The sequence below is a fragment of the Mya arenaria genome, chromosome 3 (genome assembly GCF_026914265.1).
Source record: "Mya arenaria isolate MELC-2E11 chromosome 3, ASM2691426v1".
NCBI classification, from domain to species: domain Eukaryota; kingdom Metazoa; phylum Mollusca; class Bivalvia; order Myida; family Myidae; genus Mya; species Mya arenaria.
The window spans coordinates 19291558-19316587 of NC_069124.1; the positions used below are offsets into that span (position 1 = coordinate 19291558).

The following is a 25030-nucleotide window of genomic DNA, read 5'->3' on the forward strand; positions in this document are numbered from 1 at the left end:
TGGCTCATGTCAGCAAAAATATATTTCAGTAAATAGTCGAACGCTTACAATGAATCAAGTGTTTAGCTAGTCTCTTTCTGTTATATATGTTCTGTTTTAGTGCCACAAATGCAAAGGGTGAGATTCTCTAATATAATCAGATATTTATGATTGTGCTTCAGGGCAAATGTGGAAAAAGTCTTTTAACTTAGAGATTTTGAAAAACACACTTCACAAATTTGAATTTGATTCACAATGTTTTACACACATATCATGTAAGAGTTGTAGACTTTAAAAATGTTATTGATTGATTTATTGATTGATTGATTGATTCATACATTCGTTCGATCGTTCGTTCGTTCGTTCGTTCGTTTGTTCGTTGTTCGTTCATCCGTTCGTTTGTACATACATTCATTATTATTATCTTTTATTCTTATTTTTTGTATTCCTTTTTTTGTTGGGGGGGGGGGAGTATCTAACCTTTTTTGTCTTACTATTTTCTGCAAAACCACAACATGTCAGTATATGCACTTTCCCATACTTTTTTTACCAAATTCACTTGTTCAAAAGTAAGGTGTCCAGTTTCGCTCAATGGGAAGTAACTACATTTGATTTAAAAAGTTATTCTTAAAGATTTTAGTTTGCATTGAAATTATCATATTTTCACTGTTGATGATAAAATTCCATATTTTTACAGAAAAACATGAAAGAAACCGTTTATTTCATGCATATCGGTGAAAGAATGAAAAATATTGGTGAATGGTAACTTGATCATTTCATTTATGCTCGAGTGAATTGATACCATTTGATAATTTCACTGCAGACAACTCGTCTCTACTATCTTTCATAAGATTTGCTTCCCTTGACTTGAAAAAGTACACGTATGTTACAAGTAGGGTATTCATGTTTATAGTTGTCTGAAGTGCAGTAAAAGACACAATGGACGAATCGTACAGAATTGCCAATATCAAATTATGCAATATTTTTAATAAAACAAACATTTTTGCGATTGATTATAACTATTAAAAAATAATTAACTTACCATTGCATGTATGAACTATTACATGGAACGTTATAATTAATCCGCTTGGTAGGTATCGGTTGAATATTTACCTGGGTCCGCAATATTAAATAGTTCAGATCATCAGCCATAAATAACTAAACAAATATAGCAGATTGCATTTTTGACGACGGAAGAAATGACGAAATGGATTACGGTTGTGACAACATCGAGCAGATTGAACACGTCGACGAGGAGGTTGCTTGGAATATTCTATTCATATATGCGACAGGTTGAGAAAAGGTAGCAAAACAAAACACATTTGTTTTTCCATTTCCTTTTTGTTTTCGTTTTGTTGTCGTAGCATATTAGGACTTTACAGCGAATACAAGCTCTCGTCCGTTTTCCTCAGTTGGCCGTCATGCTCAACAAATCTGACGATTTACAGAAAATACAGCGAGCTTAAGATTGAACTCTTACATTTACTTAAAGCGCACGAGCGATATACGTTGACACAAAACCAATAATCAACAAAGAGTGGCTTGTCAGAAGAAGTGTTGTAATATATTAAAAGAATTATGGTCAATTAATTGACTGTAATCGATTAAAATTTGCAAACTGATAAATCGATTATGTCTCAAATATTAAAGTCAGTATAATATAAGATGATTTAAGCGCGATTTTATTTCATCACTTATACAGAACTAAAAATGATAATGCTTCAGTAAATTTAGCACAATGCAGTTCCATTTCGTGATTATACGAACAGGATTTTAATGAAAGTACTTGTAGTATACAGTAAATCTAAAGTCAACCTCGGTCTTTCAGATCGATTAAGAGCGTATTTGCCACTCTAGAACTGATGATTAGGCTTTAGTTTTAGCTAAAGACTTTTGTAATAGACCACAAAAAGAATCAAATGAGTCCATGTGGAGATGAACTTCATACTCGAAAGTACCAGCTTTCAATGAAAATCAGTCTATGAAACATACCTGGAATAATGTTTGATTTACAAAATAATGTAAGAGAATGTAATATTTTGCCTATATTAACAGTAAAACACACGTATAAAACACGGATATGAAAGGAAAATCTCCAATAAACGGGAAAACTCATTGTAGTTCTGAATTTGACCTCATTGTAACTATTTATTGTATAATAATTCTATAAATAAGATACTACAGGGGAGGGATTCAGATGTACAATACATAGTTAATTCAGTGCGGAATGGAATAACATATATCCTATATCAGTATCCATAACTATGACCACTTCAATGTCCAGATCATGGTCATTTGAAAGTAGAATAACCAAAACATGCAGTTGAGATTTCTTTATATTTTCTTTTTGTTGTTTTTGAAGGTAAATGATGGCATTTTTATTTACAAGATGCAGAACTGGTGTCATACATCAAGTTCTATACTATTTCATTTTTCAGAGAAAAGTGCCAGATTAAATTCAAACAACTTGGTGTTGAACTAGCACATTTTGCCAAATGTTGGTGCAAATGAGCGTTTCCATGAGGTGTTTATGTTCAATTTTGAGTATTTGTCTTACATACTTATACTTTAATCGCACTCAACGGACCACAATAAAGTCAAGGGTCGTTATACAAACAATAACTTATTTTGGAGATTGCCTGTCTAAAAATTATCTCTTAAACAGTGTTTCAAGTTCAGTTTTGTTAAGAAATTTGCAGCCAAAAACATTTTGCTATTCTATAGCTTAGTTGAGTATGTATTAATTCATGAAAAGGAAACCTCTGCAATACAGCTGACAGTGATTAAACTGGTGCTGATGGTGTGAATCTTGTTTCTGATAAGTAAATAAAAACGTGGAAATTTTGGGAATATGCACATAATTAAATTATGATATATCTACTATAGATTAAGAACAAAGTTTGACCAAATAAATGATATCATACTTCTGCACATACATCACCATTAATGTGCCTTAATGTGATGGCAAACCTGAAATTTCAATTGCGTTTGTTTGGAACCAAATGTGTATAAATGGAGCTACACTCCGATTCATTGGGCTAAGAAAAGCCTAAACTTATATGTCAAGTTTTTTTTAAGGCACTAAGGCTTATTTAGCGCTGCTCATGGGTTTGTTTGGCTCTAAGCGCTGCTCATGGGTTTGTTTGGCTCTAAGCGCTGCTCATGGGTTTGTTTGGCTCTAAGCGCTGCTCATGGGTTTGTTTGGCTCTGAGCGCTGCTCATGGGTTTGTTTGGCTCTGAGCGCTGCTCATGGGTTTGTTTGGCTCTAAGCGCTGCTCATGGGTTTGTTTGGCTCTAAGCGCTGCTCATGGGTTTGTTTGGCTCTAAGCGCTGCTCATGGGTTTGTTTGGCTCTAAGCGCTGCTCATAGGTTTGTTTGGCTCTAAGCGCTGCTCATGGCTTTGTTTGGCTCTAATAGGGTTATTGTCAAAATGTTCTCTATTTGCACTAAGTTGTCTAAATAAAAGCTGTACATGGGGTTGCTTGGCTTTAAATAGGCTATATGGTTGCCAGAATGTGGTCTGTTTGGCCCTGAGTAGTCTTAAATAGAGATACAAATGGGTTTGTTTGCCTCGAAATTGGCCAAAATGTGGTCGTTTTAGTAATGAACAGTCTAAAATAGAGTTACACATGTGTTTGGTGGACTCTAAATGAGTTGACTAGTAAACAAGTGTTCGTTATGACACTGAGATTATTAGAGCTGCACATGAGTTTCTCTGCCTGTGAGGGGGTTTTACGTTGGTTTTAATGTCTTTTGTTGCACTAAGTAGGCTTAATAAGAGCCGTGTTTATGTTTGCTTGGGTCTGAATTGATTTTATGATTGTTAAACATTTGGTCTGATATGGCTTAATAAGAGCTAAAAATTATTGGCTTTGGCTTTAAACGATTCCATAGCTTTTAAAACGTTTTTTTGGACCGAGTGCTAGGCTTATTGAAAGCGGCACATATTTTTGTTTGGCTTTGAACTAATTGATAACATCTGGTATTTTGAGAACTGAGTAGTCAAACTCAGATTTCACATCCGTTTTTTTGTGATCTGAACGGTATTTTTATAGCCAACATGTCGTCTATTTGGTATTGAATAGGCTTAATTAAAGCAGCCCATGATTTGTTTGGCTTTGAATGAGCTTTAGGTTGCCAAAATGTAGGCTTTTTGTTGGCCAAAAGTAGTTTTTTTGGCACTGAATAGGTTTAGTTAGAGCTGCACATCCGTGTGAATGCTACTGGGTACCATTCAGTGGTAAGTTTGACATTAGATCAGCTTTACTGAAGCTACAATAGGATAAACTGAGCACTGCCTCGGCCTGGTAGAGCATAGTTGGACTCATTTGACACTTAATGATATCCAATACAGATTTATTGGACACTGTTTTAGCTTCATAGAACACCATGAAGGTATGTTTTGTATCAAACGGGGGGATAAACGGCTGTTTGAATACAAGATAAACTTGAGAAGAGCCAATCTTTGTTGACTGTTTTGCTGAATAGAGTTGGTTGTAGCCAAATATTGGTTTAAAATCTCTTGGCTGACTTTGGTATAACCTGTCTAGAACGTGTTTGATAGTAAGTGGGCTTGTAATATGCAACAAGAAACGTACCAAATGGGCTTGATTGTAATCATATAGAAAGTTGTTGGAGACCTGATGTGTTTGAATGATTTGTTTTGGAATTGGCTTAGCTCCTAGTCCTAGGTTGAAACACCCCGCTAAACACTTTTAACCTGAGCCAAAATGTATTTTGGTTATTTGGTACAAAACATATTAACACACACGGTCGGTAAAGCATGGATGGAATTAAACATTGATACTTCGGCATTGGCTTACATGTGACTGTCGTTTATAGTAATCATGTAGCTTGTTAAGTACTGGATGAGTGTGGTTAACTTGACTTTTATTAAGTTTTGATATGGGAAAAGAGATAAACTATGATTAATACAAATTTGCGATATTAGTATATAATGGCTTTTTAAAATAAAGTCTAATCAATTATAATGAAGCAATCACACAGTCATTAATGGTTAAATTTACATTTAAATTTTAAATTACCATTTTATATGAATAATAATGCCATTATGAAGTTCATCAAACGATTTATCGTCGTTTCATTAAAGTGACACCCATATTCAAAATCACTACATACACATGTATAACAAACATCAATTTTGACTGATGAACCTTTATCTACTTACTTAATAATGCATTTATGGAAAATTTTAATTACTGATAACAAGATTGTAACCGTGTATTTTATATCAGAAAGAGCTTAAATAATAAATGATTGGCGAATGATTAAATATTTACTGTGGTCTACTGTAGTCTCATGAGGTGGAAATACCGTGTTTTATGCTCATTTCTTTCAAATTAAACTCATCCTTTATAAGAACCATTGTTTTCGACATTTATTCATCATTTTTTGAAATTTAAAACAATATTATAAATTGTGATAAATCTTATTTTGCAGTAAAAGTGCATCTTATATTATATTAAATTTAAACAGTTAAAATGTAATGTTACATCATAACTTTCATACAACCATTTTTTTAAAGCAAAACAAAATATATAAAAAGCATTTTTATAAACAAAAGACATTTACCTGAACATTGAACAGGTTTGCAATGTAGGCTAATATGAATTTAATCTGCATAATGCTAAGTATCCACATTCGCTTTTAAGATAATTTTCAGATCCACATCAGAAAAATATAAGAAAATTACACTCCAGACAAAATTGCACACAAAAACCTGTTAATTTAAATATATTTATTTTACAACTGAAACAATTTATTAAAACATTATATTAATCACACTCGCGGGCACGATTTTACGCTAGTGTGTGGTCTTGTGTTGTGGGGGAGAACCCTGAGAAAACCCACTTGCCCGGCTTGGTGACCACATACCAAACTCACATCGTATCGCGAATCATCGCAAAACAAAATACATGTTAATAGAAAATTGTTGATCTTGTTATTGTTTGTATTGTGTCAGCATGGCTCGAAAAATTGAAATCAACAGATGAAAAAGTGTAAATTGATGATATATAAAATGTAGTTTTGTCATAAGTATTTCAATTTTTAGTTTAAAAGTGATTTTTAGGGATTTATTTTTCCCGCGTTAGTGTGACGTAATTTGATAAACTGTTCCGGTTACGGCCGGGTAAAGTAAGGTTTTTCTTTATTGAAATGAAGTATTTTTGCATCATTTCTTGAATGAACTTTTATTGAAATTATAAGTATTGTATTGCGTGATTGATTATCATGATCGGGGATATGAACGCAGTACGCGTGGAGTCGGACTCCATACACTTTAACCAGCCCAACTCCGTTCATACCCCGATAATTAAATCAATCCAATTTGGGTTGTACTTTTGTGTAGGAAGTGGGCGCACTGGATATTAGTTAATAAATTAACTTTTATTAAGTTTTGATATGGAAAACGAGATAAAATAGCATTGAAAGTGTATTGCGATTTTAGTATAGTAATTATATGACTTTTATAAAATAAAGTCAAATCAAATATAATGAAGTAATAAAACAGTCGATAATGGTTATATTTACAAATTCAAACGATCAATTTGACCTTGTTTTAAAATGCTTATAATGTCCTTATAATTCAGTATAAAACATTTATCGTCTATTCATTAAGATCCATATATTAAAGTGAAACATTTTCAATGTAATACTATACCCTCTGGGAAACATCACTCTTTTGGCGACCTTCCCCGTTTACAGTCATTAAGGATTACATCTTCAAAGCTTTTAAAAAAGTAACTTAATATCGAGAGGTTTAAAGTAATCAATCATTATTTTTATAATACATTTTTGTATGCTAACACTTATTTAAACAAACAAATATTTATCTTTCGAATGACCTCAGTAAACCATGAGAAAAAATAGTTTGTCGAAAACAATGGTTATTATGAAGGATACCGAGTTTAATTTAAAGCCTCACTCTCACAGATTGACCATTTTAACAACCTTTTTATTTTTTGTCTTAGAAAGAGCAAATTTTTGGAAACCAATGATATAAGATTGCTGACAAAAACTCAGATCGTAGATTTTACATATATCCGTTCGAAAATTAATGTTTTATGGCTTAAACCGTTACTAACGGTTACTAACGGTTTAAGATAAATGCATAAAACATCAATTTTTGAACTTGTATATATAAATCTGCGATATGAATTTTTGTCAATTGTCTTATATAACTGTTTTTCATGGATTTTCGCAAAAATTGGCTCGTTCCAAGACAAAAAAAAGTTGTCAAAACGTTCAATCTGTGAGAGTGCAACTTTAAGAGAAATTAACATAAAACATGGTATTTCAACCTTTTTAATATGAGACTATAGTAGACCACAGCAAATGTTTCAGCATTCAACAATCATTTAATATTCTTGCGCATTCTGCTATAAATACACGATTACAATCTTGTTAATACCAGGACTTAAATTCTTCCATAAATGCATTATTAAGTAAGCAGTTAAAGGTTTATTAGTCAAAATTGATGTTTGATATACATGTGTATGTATTGATTTTAAAAAGAGTGTCACTTTAATATACTAAAAGACTAGTCATGCGCTCATAAAACGACGGCCATCTTCGCTGCTGTCTTTGTTACCACTGTAACCTCCATTATGTCAATAATCAATACTCGCTTAAATGATCGTCAAGTATTCCTCAACACAAAAATGCGAGTAATGCACTGGACAAAAAATGGACACAAATGCGTGTACAGACTAGTTAATGAGATATTTTACAATATTTTGTTTTCCAAATTACAGCACGATTTTATTAAAAAAAAAAAATATTGTGCATAATGTCGATACCCATCATGGCTCAAAATCCTAAACAAATATTTCTACAGCAGAAAATGTACATAAAATAGCATATTAATAGTAAAGATAATAATGCTAATAAAGTGAACTTAAGTACTACTTTCGGTAAGCATATTCAATTTAGTATCTTGTCAAACTGTTATGTGATAAAATGAGCTAAGACTGATATTGGGAATTAACTTAAGTTTTATTTCGTGATTTTGAGGCCAGAGACTGAGCTTCAGATTTATGACTCAAAAACAAAAATCGTATTGTTAGAAAATGAAATTGCTACTACAAGAGCCTTATTGGTTTTATTATGTTTTAACATTTACTACAAACATTTTATCCCAAAGAAAAAAAAAATCAAATTTGCATTTCCGAGTCTGAATCTCAAACTTAGACGAAAATGAATATGGGCTAAGTTTCTCGGAACATGTTTATCACAGTACGAGTATTGCTTTGGTGTGGCTGTTTATATTACTCCTGATGTAACCATTGTAGAGTGTACCATTTATTCTTAATAATCATAATGATTTAAAAAGATCACGCATACTTTCAAAGAATGCTTTATTGTTCTTATAACAAAAAATATTCCATTATGATAACAGATATCAAAGGAAACGTTAAAGCCCATATCCATTCGACGATAAGACACCGGCCGGCTGTATCTAGGCAATTCTGCGTTTATGTAAGGTAACACGGATAGCAACCTATGTTGCTGAGGATTACAAAATCATTGCACAAGTACGATGCATTTAACAACGCCATTAGTTTGCCAACAAATAAAACTTACTGCAACAACAACAACAAAATGGGGCGATATGGCCATAAAAGCTGTACCATTCCATTCTTGAGAAAAGTTTGACTCGGAGGCACTAACGAAGCTGGTACGTTGTTAACGGTTTGGTATAACAATGTTATCGACAGAATATGGAAGAGTATATTGTATGCACAGGTTGTGTGATCATGCAGTTATGTCGCCTTGTTTTATGTCGAGCCATATAATAACATGTCGGCTTATATGTGGTATAGGTATCCGTTTCTTATCCGCGGTTTTGTGTTCGAACCCCACTAGTGATACTTTCTCATGGCCTCTTTACAATCCAGCAAAAAAAATAACTAATACAATCAAAGTAGAGCGAATTCGTACATTGACCTGACCTTAACAAAAGTTGGCAGATACTATTCAGTTAGTCCCTCTGACCTTAAGGTATAATGATTTTTATGGTAATGTTTAAAAACAAATACACCAATTTTAACAGCAAACATGAATCTCATGAACTAGTATTATGACATTTTGAATAAGATAGATGCCACTTTTTTAATTTATGTGAGAAAAACACTCCGTATCGACATCACACAATGTGCTCTTTCAATTAAGGGTGTTCAGCTGGCAATTTGTTTACAAAATATCGGAAGTATATATTGTATGTAAACAACGACAAGCAGTATTTTAAGCAAAGATTCGTTAGGATTATGTCTTCAATTCTAACATTATTATTGATTCTCGTCCAGACTATTGGATTGTGTGAGTGTTTTTGTTTTTAGTATAATATAATGTATTTAAATCCCCTATTGAATAACATTATTGGTACAGAACAAACCAAATTTATAAAAAGTAGATCTATTTGGGGAAATGTTCGTATTTTACAAGAAGCTATTAATTTTGTAAATGAAAATGATATAAACAGACTACTATATTTTTCAGACTTTAACAAAGCATTCAACAGCTTAGATCACAAATTTATGTTTGAATGTTTTCAAAAATTTAACTTCAGTGAACAAATAATTAAATGGATTTGATTATTTTATAAAGTTGCAAAGGCTCGTGTTTTCAACAACGGCTAACTATCTGACGTTTTAAACATTTAAAAGGTGTATGCCAAAGATGCCCCATATCTCCATATTATTTCCTTATTTGTATAGAAGTGCTTGCTATCAAAAGCAATACAAATGAAGATATTAACGGTATAAATGTATATAATACAGAACTGAAACAAACTTTTTTTGCGGATGACGCATGTTTCCTTATGGACGGAACACAAACGACTTTCGAGGAACTTGATTTTGGGAAAGTTTCAGGGTTATGATTAATTAAAGCTAAATGTGCAGTTTTCGATTAGACTCACTTAAATACGCTGTCATACCATTTTGTAGGAAATATACTGGCAAATCATTCAAAACATTGTGCTAGGCTTTAAATTTACCAACGGCACAGTAGAGATGGAAAAAGTAAAATTCATTTATAAGATTTAACAATTTGAGACATGTCTTGAAGAAAATCGGAATTGTTCTTTATTTGGCAAAATTACTTTAATAAAAACGTTCTCAAAAGTCTGTTCCCACTAACAGTATTGGAAACACCATCTGGGCCAAGTATGAAAACGATTCAAAACAAAATATACAAATTCTTATAGAATGGAAACCAGATAAATATCAAGTAATCAAATATTTCTAGAATATGAAAATGGTGGTTTAAAAATGCTCAACGTAATGTCTTTTTGTTAAAGCAATTAAAGCAAGTTGGGTAAAAATAATACTGTTTTATATAACAAATAATCGAAATGGGTCAAACTATATATGCAAATGATAAAAAAATTAAAAGCTGTTTGGATCCGAAAACCAAAATCTTCATTTTTTTTCTTCTAGAAGTTACACAATCATGAGCATCGTTCACATATAAGACGGATGGATGCTACGATAGAAGCAAAATAAATAATATGGAACAAATGCGTAATAAAAATACCTAATTATAAAACATTAGTTAACATGATAGGGGTGTAAAATATGTCGACATAATATGTCTGTTAATGACTTTAACGACTTATCGAGACTATACGATATTGGTAGCCATGTTTTCTCTTAAATATCATGCTTTTATCCGCAGTATTCACCAGGTGACTGGAAAACCGGTTGAAAATGAAGGCATATCATGTAACACACCAACTAACTTTGTAGATAAAATTAAGGAAAATACAAAAAATTGTAAAAAAGGCAACACGCATTTCATTAAACAATATAAACCTGAAAATAGAAATATATAATGAAATTTGGAATCTCAATTTTACTTAACTCTATTAAATGGAAATAATGTGTACACACAGTCGCTTACAATAGATACGAAACTTCGAGTTCCGATACAAATACATTATGAATATCCTTCAGTCATCTGAGGAATACTAAAACTACTAAACAATAGACAATATGATTAGTGGTCATTCATACATCTTTCGGAGTGCATATTTAAGGTAGGATTTTTATAATAATCAGAAAGAATGGAATGACTGAGGATGTCCATATTGACAGTCATGGAAAGCTCAAATTCTCAGTAATACAATGTTTCGTAAAGGGACAAGCACGGTAGTCCAAAACTCAAAATCTAAATGCAGCAATATTCACAGTCTTTTAAATCGGTATTCTATTTTCACGTGTAGTTAAGATGTATTTGATGACTCAAATTTATAACTAGATTGTCTACACAGTTATAGACGACTTCATACAGCCAATTACTTGACGCCAAATGTAGTGAGAGACATAGAGTATAATTGTTGTGTCAGTGTAATATTGTTATAGTTTTGTTATATAAATAGATGTTGTTTTTTTCTTATTTTGAAATGGCCATTTTTAAAATATACATAAGGAATTTATTTAACCGTACACAAATTAACAACAACAAAATAATGCTCTCTATTATAGACAATCTATATAAAATCATGAACATAGAATTCTTTAATTAATTGGATTTAAACTTATAAAAGTCAGCACGATTTTTACTTACATAGGTGAAATACAAGAGCAATCGAATAAAATGAAATGGCAGAATAAAATGAGAAAAGGACAAGAAAAGTGAAAACACTATTATTCTACATAATATATCGCTTGAGCTTTCGAAAAAAGATCATATTATGATTTTCCTTGATTTCGGGAAAGTTAATAAGAAGCGTCTTAAACACACTTTAACAATCCTTGGCCGAACTTTTAACTTGACGGCATTTGTAGAACGTTGCAACGATGAATTTCTGGCCAAGGATTGCATCATTAAAATACAATCAAATAAAATATTTCACTCCTGTAGAAGCAGAAAATAGCATTGATAGTCTTTAAAAGGCTAATAAATATTTTCATTTCTTTTCTGTCAAAAAAGTGGTTAAGAAATTAACGTCACTTAAGTTTTTGTTTACATCGGCTGTGACCCGTGGTGACCCATTTGAGACCCGTTTAAGTCACGTGATTCCTAACCCTAGTATTGCAGACTATGTAAGTCTAAAATATAGCTACCTTTCAGTCATAAGTGTTTAACAATTAAGGTGACTTATAAAAAGGAAATTACATGAACAACTCAAGTATGAAAGAAAGACGTCATAAATGCTTGTTGATGTCAATTATGTTTGCTAGTTCCAACACCAATCTTTCTAAGCCAAGCTAACAATACTAAGCAAGCAAATTAGTGTTTAACATGGTACTAAATTGTCGATCTTATGTTTGTATGGCGCAGATTTTAATTACATTTATGTAATACAAGCAAAACTTTAAATAAGCCAAAGTAGTTATTTTCTTTTTGGAATTGCCAAGCATTACAATCCGTTTGTTCATTCCAAATAATCACATAGACAAAGAATTATGCATATATACATAGTGTACATGTCGAATCTAGAAATAACATATGACTAGTACCTTTAGTACATTTCACAAAATCATTCAAAACACGAGATGACACATTTTTGTTTGAATAATGACTTTGGAGAACAATTAGATCGTAGTACAAATAATTTAAGATATTAACATAAACTGATCTTCGTTCGCTTACAAAATAGGTCTTAAAGATATAGTACGCTATTTTATGGACAACATTTACAGCATTATACAGCACTATACTCTTTTTGGTCAACTTTATATCCCTTGACAATATATTTAATGTGTTTAAAAGTTCTGTTAAAACCACATTTTTGAACACGTCATTATTAATAGAGTTCCATAAAAACAGACAGGTAGGGACAATAATGCAAAGAAGAATTAAACGGAATGTTAGTGTCTTTCAAGTCTCGAAATCAAGTAAAATACGAACGCAAATAAGTGCGGGTTTTGTTTTTTGCAAATGGATTTTTTTCTCTTTTTCGCGAAGTTTATGTATTGTGGTTGTAATATTTTGTTTTGAAACAATGGAGTAAAATTATAAAAAAATCTTATTGCATTTATAATACGATACTTTTTATGAATAATTAATATTAAAAATAATGAGTTTAAAAATTTCTTTGATGGTCATAAAATTAAACCAGCTTGTACAAGTATGTCAATTTTAATGATAAAGTTTTTGATCGGTATTCTTCTTCAGGCCTTTCCTAACGTATCATTTCCTTAAGTTAAGTATAGCACTACTTATGACTTATGATGTGTTTTTTTTTGTAATCGGCCAATAGCCATACATTCATTGTCCGTTCCACACAAATCAATGGCATTATGACCCTCTTCGAAATATTTGAATTTACGACAAATTTCTGTTTTCGCTGAAATACTGAGACTTGCAATTGAATTAGACGGTAAGTGTTTGTTTTTATGAGATATGCATTACATTTCATCGCGTTAGCAAGGCATAACATATGTCTACGAGTTGTGCTGCCAAAAGTTGAAAATATCCACTACAAAGCAAGGTCCGCTGTTCAATATCAGTGTACAATGTCAATGTTCTTTTATCCTTGTTCAATGCGCCAATGTCTTAGTATTGTAAAATGTCGTTGTTCATCATTTTCCTTTAAAGAACGTCTCCAGTGCCAGTATCATTCATTGCTCAATATTTTATTCCTTGTTTAACGCCAGTTTTATTCCTTGTTCAATGCCAGTTTTATTCTTTGTTCAATGCATTTTATTACTAGTTCAATGCCAGTTTTATTCCTTGTTCAACGCCAGTTCTATTCCTTGTTCAACGCCAGTTTTATTTCTTGTTCAAAGTCAGTTTTATTCCTTTAGCAATGCATTTTTATTTCCTAATTCAATGCCAATTTTATTCCTTATCCAACGCCAGTTCTATTCTTTGTTCAATGCCAGTTTTATTCCTTGTTGAATGTCAGTTCTATTCCTAGTTCAATGCATTTATATTCCTGGTTCAATGCCAGTTTTATTCCTGGTTCAATGCCAGTTCTATTCCATGTTTAATGCCAGTTTTATATATTGTTCAATGCAGTTATATTTATGTCCGATACAACTTTTATTCCTTATTCAGTATGAGTACCAGTGTTATTCATTGTTCAATGTCAGTTTAATTCCTTGTTCAATGCCAGTTTGTTTTCAATTTCAAGCTGAAGGCCAGTGTAATGGGTCTACCTTGATCCTGCACGCCACGGAGGTGCCAACTAACCTTGAAACTCCAAACTATCCGAATGGATACGACAGGTGTGAAAGAATGATTTTCCTAAATCTATTACTTTAACATACATGTTAATCTCATGTGTATATACAATTACAAATTACTTTTTAATTGAAGAGCATTTGTAGCAGTTGCTTAAAGATGATATTTCTTTGTTATAAACAATACACGTTGAAATAAACATAACATTAAAGTGTACGGCAGTTTCTTTTATCCTACCACAGCGACTTGGACTGTACATGGATACTTGACTCGGGTTCGGATGGCCAGAAAATCATGCTCTTCTCTGACTCAGTTGATGTTGTTTGCAACGATTACTTTGCTATCATCGACGGTAATAGTATTGGATATTAATGTTTAGTTATTTTGCAATGGCAATATACGCAATAATGCAGGAAGGCAGTTCAGATACACTTATAAGTCGTAAGCATTATGCAACCGGCTGCGACAGCTTGTTTTTCATCGCGTTTTTTTTCATTTTTATTTTCTACGCTCTAATGTCTTTTACGGTTATAACACATAGTTGGACAAATGTAATGGGTATTTAATAACTTGTCCACGGGTTATTTATAGCTTGGTTTACAAACCATACGGCCCGATTCATTAAAACTCACAACAAAAGTTTCGGGGGATGTTTTCCTTATTTAAAATAATCAGATTTTTAATAAATTGGTAAATCTAAAAGTACAATGGCAATTCATTATACGAAACAGTGTAAATGATATACTGTAGGAATTGTACGTAACCCAACTATGAAATAAGCAAGGTCGTATCATTTATCTTTTTACCTCCTTTTATCAAATTGATATAATGTAGCTTTCAAATGAAATATGTTATAAAAATAAAAGTGTAAGTATGATTATTTTGTTTAATAATTATTTGAACTAATTACGTCTTAGCTAAAATATGAAAATTATTAGTATACTTAGTAAACTCACGTAATATTCAAATTCGTAGTGATGTTATGTGCGACAAATTTAGACCACACTTTTTTTATCAACTGGGGGTTTAAATGTCAAAAACGTTACGAGAATTAATTTGGATTAACATACATTTTAATAAGTTAACATAACTAAAATATACTTGTACTGGGACTTTAAATATATAGGATATATGTGGTTAATTTTAGATAAATAGATGAGTATTACTATTGTTTCTATGCTGGAGCATTTTAAACAAGTTCTAATCATTTTTGAAATTAATATTTTCTGTTTTTTGTTTGTTTTGTTTTTTGTATAATCAATTACAAACATTTAAAAGTTTCTTAATACGGGCCTGGTAGTACTTCTAACATTCTTCTCCATACAGTACAGTTTGTTTGTTCAGACCATTGAATTCTTGCTAATTGTTGAGTAAACAATCACGTGAATTTTATTTTAAATATCATAAATGCTCATTTTACAGCTCTGTTTGTGTTATTATACCCCTTATAAAATGGAAGAGTATAGAATTTCCCTTAATCATCTAAAGCTTGCATCACACTTAACTCATAACTAAAATCCTTAAGCCTTAAGTTTACAATTGTTAGTTTAACAGCATCTGGAATTTTATGCCCCAAAAGCTGGCATATAGTTATCTTATTGTCCGTCCGTCTATCTGTCCGTCCATCCGTCCGTCCCCACGGTTTCCGAACAGTATCTGAAGAATGCTTAGGCCCAGTGTTCTTAAACTTTCTAGGCAGGTTAGTCATGGCCAGCAGATAAAACATTTTGATTTTGAGGTCAGTTGGTCAAAGGTCAATGTCGTGGTGATCTTAAGATTACCTTCAGCTGAAAATCGGTGTTCGATCAATACACGAAGAACACTTAACCCAAGGAAACTTAAACTTACAAGGAAAGTAGGTCATGTCCATGATATGAACTTAATTGATATTGAGAACCGTGGGTCAAAGGTTTAAATCATGGTGAACCTCAGTTAAAGATCGATTCACATTCAACTCAGGGACCTCAAACGTGGTAGTATGATTGGTCGTGACCAGTAGATGAACCATATTAATTATGAGGTCAGTCGATCAAATGCCGAGTTAGTTGTGACCCTAAGCTGAAAATCGGTTTCCGATTAATATCTAAAGTACGCCCAAACGGAACCAAAAGGACCTCAAACTTTGACGACAGGTTGGTCATAACAAGCAGATGAACCATATTGCTTTTGATGTCATTGTTAAAAGGTCATGGTCGTTGTGACCGTAAGCTGAAAATACGCAGTTTCCTATCAATAATTGAAAAAAACACGCTTTTTTTTACGTGAGTTGGTCAAAAGTAAAGGTCGTGGTTAAATTCAGTTCAATATCTGAAGAATGCTTGTATCCAGGTACTTGGTATGCTGGTGATCTGCATCTTGTTTAGTCATGGTTCAAAAACAATCGCGGCATTTTGCCAAATGTTTTAATAGGAGTAAATGAATATCTCAGTTTAAAGAAAAATATCTTAATTTTATTTATCTTATATTCATCAGGAAACAGTTCGGAATACTCCTTTCTTCAAAACCCCGCGTGTGGTGCAATTGGTGAAACCGGAATTTATGTCACATCCGGTCGTTATGCTATGCTGGTATTCTTGACGGACAATTCAACATTCGGAAATGGAATGACCTTTACCTACTTATCAGCTCGGGATACATGTAAGACTTTGTTTCTGTAGAACTTTGCGACAAATGTATTATTACAATGATAAACAATTCAAATAAGATCGCTTATATGATTTCGTATTGATGTAATCCATTTAGTACATATCGCTGTGATACTGAAATTATTTATGTCATTTGTTTCCGAATATCGGAAACGTCATTGACCGGTTAATAAACCATCTGTTACTTTTGGAAGTATATTAAATAAACGTGTTTTCGTATTTACTTGAAAATATATGCACTCGATCTGGCGCGTAATTAGATCGTGCCCTATTGTCCGGCTAAGAACTCGTATATTACCATGTAAATTCAATAACCTATTCTTATTATTGTCTTATTAACACCATACAACAAAGGCCCTTTTATCTTCCGTTTGTTTGAAGAACTGTCGCTTTCTTTGATTTCTAAATTGAAGCTATCGGAAATTGACCGACCAGCAAAAAATCAGCCGCCAGATGAGTGTATACAACATCCAGAATAGCCCCCCCCCCCTCCTATTGCAATATATTGCTCATTTCAAATACACATTTTCTGTAAGGTATATATCCTGCAACATACAAAGCTTCTTTGAAATGTTTCATCTATCTTAGTGTATGTATACATCACTTTGTTACTGTTTGTATATTTGAGTTGCATGTTTCCTTAATGATCCTTAACCACGTGACACATTACTTGGACGCTTGGCCAAAACATTCTCGTCAGGCTAGCATTCGTTCATCGTCGGCAAGACCGGTACTTTTTTCCGTTTACACTTCATAATAACCTTGGTAAAGTTAACCGATACAATCTTGTTTTCAAGAATAATAATGAAAAGCAATGAATAGTAATGCATAGTAATGAAGATTAATGAATAATAATGAATAATAATGAATAATAATGAATAGTAATGAATAGTAATGAATAATAATGAAAAGAATGGTAGTAATGAATATTAATGAAGAATAACGAATATTAAGAAATAATAATGAATAGTAATGAATAGCAATGAATAGAAACGAATAGTAATGTATAATAATGAATAGTAATGAATAGTAACTCTGTAGGAGATAAATATATTCTTCCAATGAAGTCGTGTGTTTGAACTTCGTCAATGTTCCTTGCATACTTTTTTGATTAGAAACAAACAATTATTTAATACAAGAAAATTTGACCGCACCCAAACAAGCTAAAATTAAAGCCTGGCATTTGAAATATAATATATCTGCTTCCGGGAACTAAAACTCCAGGTTGAAGTGCTTTTCAGGGACGGATGAATGAGTTATTGAAAAGAACAATAGTATTCCGATGAACCCATTGATGGCAAAAAACATGCTTGTGAATATTTACTTATGAATCATTTAAAGCTGCAATTTTCATCGTAATGGTATCTAATTATATCAATATGTCTTTTGAGATGAATCTTTGATTAAAACTACGCTGCAAGTAGATCGCGTAGTAATTTCAATTTAGCAGTTAATCTAATAACTTCACATTTTGGAATCCATATTATTTTTATGCAATAATACACTTCAATAGAAATTAATCTAAATTTTGTTATTACAAATAACACGTTGAAACACAATTAGTGAATATTATTATTATTATAAGTATTATTATTATTATTATTATTATTATTATTATTATTATTATTATTATTATTATTATTATTTTTATTATTAATTTTACGAACTACTTTCACCAACGTACCACGCATACATCTGAATTCGCTGGCGAGCTCCGTACATGTATACCATGGGTATTATGTTTTAGCTACAAACTTCAAAAAACATTGTTAATTTGTTTTATCTGTGAGTTTTATATGACAAAAATGATTGCTAATCAAATCTTGTCAGATTGAGAGTATCAGATAAAGAAAATATAAACACATTATACGATTTAATAGGACATCCCTAGTATGAATCCATTAATTGACGTGGCCTAATATGCGAGAACATATACATGGACTACTTGCCTCTCAATTGCTAGTTTTGGCTTTGATTTAAGAAATCAGCATACCCTCACAATTTGTTTCTAGATTATTTTGAGACAAAATATATCATGCAAGGAATTGGTTTGCAAGTATATTTATAAACGAATTCATTCCAGCGGGTACCGGATGCTTGGAGACCATGTCACTCGTGGCAACCGTGACACCACAATACCTGACGTCACCGGATTTTCCCTACTATTACCCACCGTAAGATACGCGCGATGTGGGCTTGAGGCGTTTAGTTTAAATCAATAATATTTCTTTAGGACCATTGTGTGACTGACCATATATAGATTAGAATACATACAGCAGCAAACTGTATAAAACTTGGATAAGTTGCCCACAGGTTATCTTTAGTCTAGATTGCAAATGTAAATGATATGATTGGTTACTAGATATTATTAGATAAACATTAACCAATCAAATTTTGGCAAGCTATGACCAAACCTAAAATTATCCAGCTCTTGCTGCAGATATTTTCAACGTTTATAGAAAAGGTCCATTCGTGATATTGACTTAATCAATTAAAGGTACAAATTTTGGTCATATAAATAATGCAACTATGTTATAAAAATAAGTCTCGTGAATTGTTTAGTTTATACATTATTTATTTTCACGAAAAAAAATCATTGAAATAAAACCTACTATAAATATCTTCTAGTCATGATTAAGGAAATAGCTGAACGCTTACAAAATCACCCCTCTCATTTTCTAACATGTTGCAATAAATAGTGTTTACTGGATATCAAAACGTTATCAACTTATAACATGCATGGCGGGAATTATGCATAACTTTATGTCATTATTAATGTCATTGAAATAAGATTTTAGGTTATGGTTATAATTATATCCATTAGTATCAGTAATAAGTTTGGTTTCGCTCTTGATTGGTAGATATGAGGGAAACAAAAATGAAAATTTACTATATGTTGGTTGGTATGCATGATAGAAGAAACATAAAAGTAAAAGTGTGTGACCTTCTTCTAATGGAATAGTAGCATGAGGAAACAAATAAAAACGGAATGATTTCAAATTATATTGCTGACGATCAAAGAAAAATGTGTTTAAGACCTCATAACACTTTAGTACATTTGTCGCATTATAATGATGCAAAGGTCCGGAAATATGAGGGTTATCGTAACACGTTCGTAGATTTGTCCCAGTATAAAGATGCAAAGGTCCGGAAATATGAGGGTTATCGTAACACGTTCGTAGATTTGTCCCAGTATTAAGATGCAAAGGTCCGGAAATATGAGGGTTATCTTAACACGTTCGTAGATTTGTCCCAGTATTAAGATGCAAAGGTCCGGAAATATGAGGGTTATCGTAACACGTTCGTAGATTTGTCCCAGTATTAAGATGCAAAGGTCCGGAAATATGAGGGTTATCTTAACACGTTCGTAGATTTGTCCCAGTATTAAGATGCAAAGGTCCGGAAATATGAGGGTTATCGTAACACGTTCGTAGATTTGTCCCAGTATTAAGATGCAAAGGTCCGGAAATATGAGGGTTATCTTAACACGTTCGTAGATTTGTCCCAGTATTAAGATGCAAAGGTCCGGAAATATGAGGGTTATCGTAACACGTTCGTAGATTTGTCCCAGTATTAAGATGCAAAGGTCCGGAAATATGAGGGTTATCGTAACACGTTCGTAGATTTGTCCCAGTATTAAGATGCAAAGGTCCGGAAATATGAGGGTTATCTTAACACGTTCGTAGATTTGTGTCAGTAATAAGATGCAAGGGTCCGGAAATATGAGGGTTATCGTAACACGTTCGTACATTTGTGTCAGTATTAAGATGCAAGGGTCCGGAAATATGAGGGTTATCGTAACACGTTCGTAGATTTGTCCCAGTATTAAGATGCAAAGGTCCGGAAATATGAGGGTTATCGTAACACGTTCGTAGATTTGTCCCAGTATTAAGATGCAAAGGTCCGGAAATATGAGGGTTATCTTAACACGTTCGTAGATTTGTGTCAGTAATAAGATGCAAGGGTCCGGAAATATGAGGGTTATCGTAACACGTTCGTACATTTGTCCCAGTATTAAGATGCAAAGGTCCGGGAATATGAGGGTTATCGTAACACGTTCGTAGATTTGTCCCAGTATTAAGATGCAAGGGTCCGGAAATATGAGGGTTATCGTAACACGTTCGTACATTTGTCCCAGTAATAAGATGACAGGGTCCGGAAATATGAGGGTTATCGTAACACATTCGTACATTTGTCCTAGTAATAAAATGCACAGGTCCGGGAATATGAAGGTTATCGTAACACGTTCGTAGATTTGTCCCAGTATTAAGATGCAGAGGTCCGGAAATATGAGAGTTATCGTAACACATTCGTACATTTGTCCCAGTAATAAAATGCACAGGTCCGGGAATATGAGGGTTATCGTAACACGTTCGTACATTTGTCCTAGTAATAAAATGCACAGGCCGGGAATGTGAGGGTTATCGTAATACGTTTGAACATTTGTCCCAGTAATAAGATGCAAATTTCCGGGAATATGAGGGTTATCGTAATACGTTCGTTCATTTGTCCCAGTAATTAAATGCACAGGTCCGGGAATATGAGGGTTATCGTAATACGTTCGTTCATTTGTCCCAGTAATTAAATGCACAGGTCCGGAAATATGAGGGTTATCGTAACACGTTCGTTCATTTGTCCCAGTAATTAAATGCACAGGTCCGGGAATATGAGGGTTATCGTAATACGTTCGTACATTTGTCCCAGTAATAAGATACACAGGTCCGGGAATATGAGGGTTATCGTAATACGTTCGTACATTTGTCCCATTAATAAGATACATAGGTCCGGGAATGTGAGGGTTATCGTAATACGTTCGTACATTTGTCCCAGTAATAAGATACATAGGTCCGGGAATATGAGGGTTATCGTAATACGTTCGTACATTTGTCCCAGTAATAAGATACACAGGTCCGGGAATATGAGGGTTATCGTAACACATTCGTACAATTGTCCCAGTAATAAATGGAAAGGTCCGGAAATATGAGGGTTATCGTAACACGTTCGTACATTTGTCCCAGTAATAAGATACACAGGTCCGGGAATATGAGGGTTATCGTAACACGTTCGTACATTTGTCCCAGTAATAAATGCAAAGGTCCGGAAATATGAGGGTTATCGTAACATGTCCGTACATTTGTCCCTGTAATAAAATGCAAAGGTCCGGAAATATGAGCGTTATCGTAACATGTTCGTACATTTGTCCCAGTAATATGATGCACAGGTCCGGGAATATGATGTTTATCGTAACACGTTTGTAAATTTGCCCCAGTTATAACAGCATGTGTATACGACGTGATTAATTACGTCATAAATGCTCGGAAGGCACCATTTTGCTTGGAATTATGACTTAAAACAAAGATAACTTTTTTTTCTTCACCCATTTAAAGCTGCACTGACGTTAAATCGTTACTAACGGTTTAAGCCATTAAACACTTATTTCCGAACGGAAATATGAAAATCTACGATCTGATTTTTTGTCAGCAATCTTATATCATTGGCTTGCATATGTTTATGCAAAAATCTGCTCTTTCCAAGACAAATAAATAAAAAAGTTGTAAAAATGGTGAGAGATGAAGAAAGTGCAGTCTATGTCGCTTAAAAAGCCCCGCCTTCGTTTTATTACCGGAGTTTGATAAGGTGATAAGTTTCAGCAAACACTTCGACAAGCCTGTTTCCAAAATTATGTTTTGACAGTGCTCCATCATGCAGTGGTTTAGTGAAGAGGATTGTCAAAATGTTTTAAGAAGCTAAACTCTCATTTAAACTGTAGTAAACGACCAAATGCGTGGCTATGTAAGCGGCATAGACTGCGCCATGTTTCATTTAATATGGTGAATTAAAAGTAAAGTTATCTTTACTTAAAATCTTCATTTGAAGCAAAATATTGCCTTCAGACGTAGCATTTATGACGCAATTTATCACGTGGTATGCACGTCGAAGGCTACACTTTGCTTCGAATGAACACTTTAAACAAAGATAACTTTAATATTTCTTTACCATTTTGAATAAAACATAGAGCAACGCCGCTGTTGGAGCCCCGCCTTCGGTCTTCTACTAGAGTTGGACTGAGAGTTAAGTTTCTTAAAACACGTCGACAAGCCTTTTCACAAAACGGCCGTCTTACGGAGCACTTTCAAAACATTATTTTGCATACAGGTTTGTCGGAGTGTTTGATAAGACTAATCACTTTCTCAAACTCCGGTAATAAAACGAAGGCGGCGCTCTTTAAGCGGCATAGACTGCCGTTTGTTTCATTTAAAACAGGTTAGTAAAAGAAAAGTTATCTTTGTTTTAAGTCTTCATTTTAAGCAAAATGTTGCCTTCCGTCGTAGCATATATGACGTAATTTATCACGTGGTATACACATACTGTTAATACCAGCGATGCATATAACATTTCTCTTAATTTAAATTTTAGTGACAGTAATTGCAAGTGACCATTTTGTTTTTACTTCCAGTGACAGAAATTGCAAAAAAAGAAAGTTAAGTTCTTCTCTCAACCAGGTCAGATTTATTACGATCGAACCTCTGATGAATGAGAATGAACCAGGTGTGACGGTTTTGTTTTTATTTCCAGTGGCAGAAATTGCAAAAAGAAAGTTAAGTTCTTCTCTCAACCAGGTCAGATTTATTACGATCGAACCTCTGATGAATGAGAATGAACCAGGTGTGACCGTTTTGTTTTTATTTCCAGTGGCAGATGTTGCAAAAAGAAAGTTAAGTTCTTCTCTCAACCAGGGGTGACCGTTTTGTTTTTATTTCCAGTAACATAAATTGCAAAAAGAAAGTTAAGTTCTTCTCTCAACCAGGCGTGACCGATTTTTTTTTTCCAATGGCAGAAATTGCAAAAAGAAAGTTAAGTTCTTTTCTCAACCAGGTGTGACCGTTTGCTTTTATTTCCAGTGATAGTAGATGCCGATGGGAAATATCCGGGTCAACGGCTTCATCAACGGTGTATGCAGAAGTAATGTTTATGGAAGTTGAGGAGGACGAAACTTGCGAGTATGACTACTTCAGCATTCATGATGGTAAGAGCAGTGCTCATATTATCTCGATTTTTCTTCAAAATCAATTGAAAAAGCTCATACATTTCGTGTTTCTATTGTTAGAACCAACAATAAACATGAATGTTAGTGCATTTTATTTCTGAAGACGAAATCATTGTGATCATATTGGTCATTTACTAAACAAATGTTTGCAAGGTCAGCCTTTTATCTGTGTATTTTTAAGCTATTATTATTATGATTATTATTCGTGACAAGTCCTCGTGACTAAAGAATATATTTATTTGTTTCAGTCTCACTAAAGACGATAGTAACTGATATTGTTTACTAATTATTAAAAACCGGTATTCTATTATTTAAACACATTATCAGGTCTCTACATATGTGAGTATAACGAAATAATGACAATGTGTCCCACCCGTACAAACGCTGAGGACCCACGGTTGAACTTCACTTCAACCGACAACGCCGTCATAATAAAGTTGTTCTCCGACTACTCTGTTGAAAGGCATGGTTTTCTTCTCAAGTACGTAGAGATCCTCAGTGAGACAACCGCAACAACAAACGCTCCAACAACAACGGAAACGAGGTCGTCTACCACGGGGGCCACAACCACTTGCGGTACAAAATAGTCTAGTCGTGATAGTTACGCGATTAAAAGTTACATGTACTTTGAAACATATACATGAAGTTGCTTTTAGCAAATAAATCAACATAGTTTTTTGAAATTGCCTGCTATTTTAGGACGGGATATCCCTGTTGTTGCTGGAAGTGCTGCAGCTGGAGCAGCCCTTGGCGCTGGCGTCGTCGGTGCCATCTGGTTAATAAGGCGCCTCTGCCTTCGGAATGCGCTCCCTAGCTACGTTACGAAAGTTCAGCCCTTCTCCCCAGGCCGTTAACCAATCAGCGAACCAATCCGGAAATCCCCGATCATAACCCGGTGTGAAAATGCTATTCAATGATGTCATATTGCAACACTTATTCAACGTGAAGGCTTCATAAATTTTGACAGTTTTAATTGTCCAGCCTTTAATTTTTTTCCATATTCTTTCATGGTGTTGTCTTTAAATTGTCTATATTATTTACACTACAATAGAGTTCATCTAACTATCCAACGTTTTGTAAAATCATAAAATTACGCAGGTTTGGTTCAGATTTCCAGGTACGCATGGTCGTTGTGATTTTATGTATAAAAAAGTACATAAGGAAAAGATTCTTTCGATTACATTCTATATACTCGAAATACAAA

General features: G+C 33.4%; 1 protein-coding gene across 1 annotated transcript; it reads left to right on the plus strand.

Moving 5' to 3' along the window:
* Positions 1–1186: 1186 nt before the first annotated feature.
* Positions 1187–24680, plus strand: LOC128225785 (deleted in malignant brain tumors 1 protein-like). The gene is made up of 8 exons (XM_052935684.1): positions 1187–1271; positions 14084–14177; positions 14376–14485; positions 16606–16770; positions 18862–18952; positions 23681–23805; positions 24154–24402; positions 24526–24680. The coding sequence occupies exons 1-8, from the start codon at positions 1187–1189 to the stop codon at positions 24678–24680; spliced, it is 1074 nt and encodes a 357-aa protein (XP_052791644.1).
* The last annotated feature ends 350 nt before the right edge of the window (positions 24681–25030 follow it).

Coding starts and splice junctions, on each gene's coding strand:
- LOC128225785 (XM_052935684.1), top strand. CDS start 1,187: ATGGATTACGGTTGTGACAACATCGAGCAGATTGAACACGTCGACGAG. Junction 16,771..18,861: donor CTTATCAGCTCGGGATACAT/GTAAGACTTTGT, acceptor AATTCATTCCAG/CGGGTACCGGATGCTTGGAG. Junction 24,403..24,525: donor GGGGGCCACAACCACTTGCG/GTACAAAATAGT, acceptor CTGCTATTTTAG/GACGGGATATCCCTGTTGTT.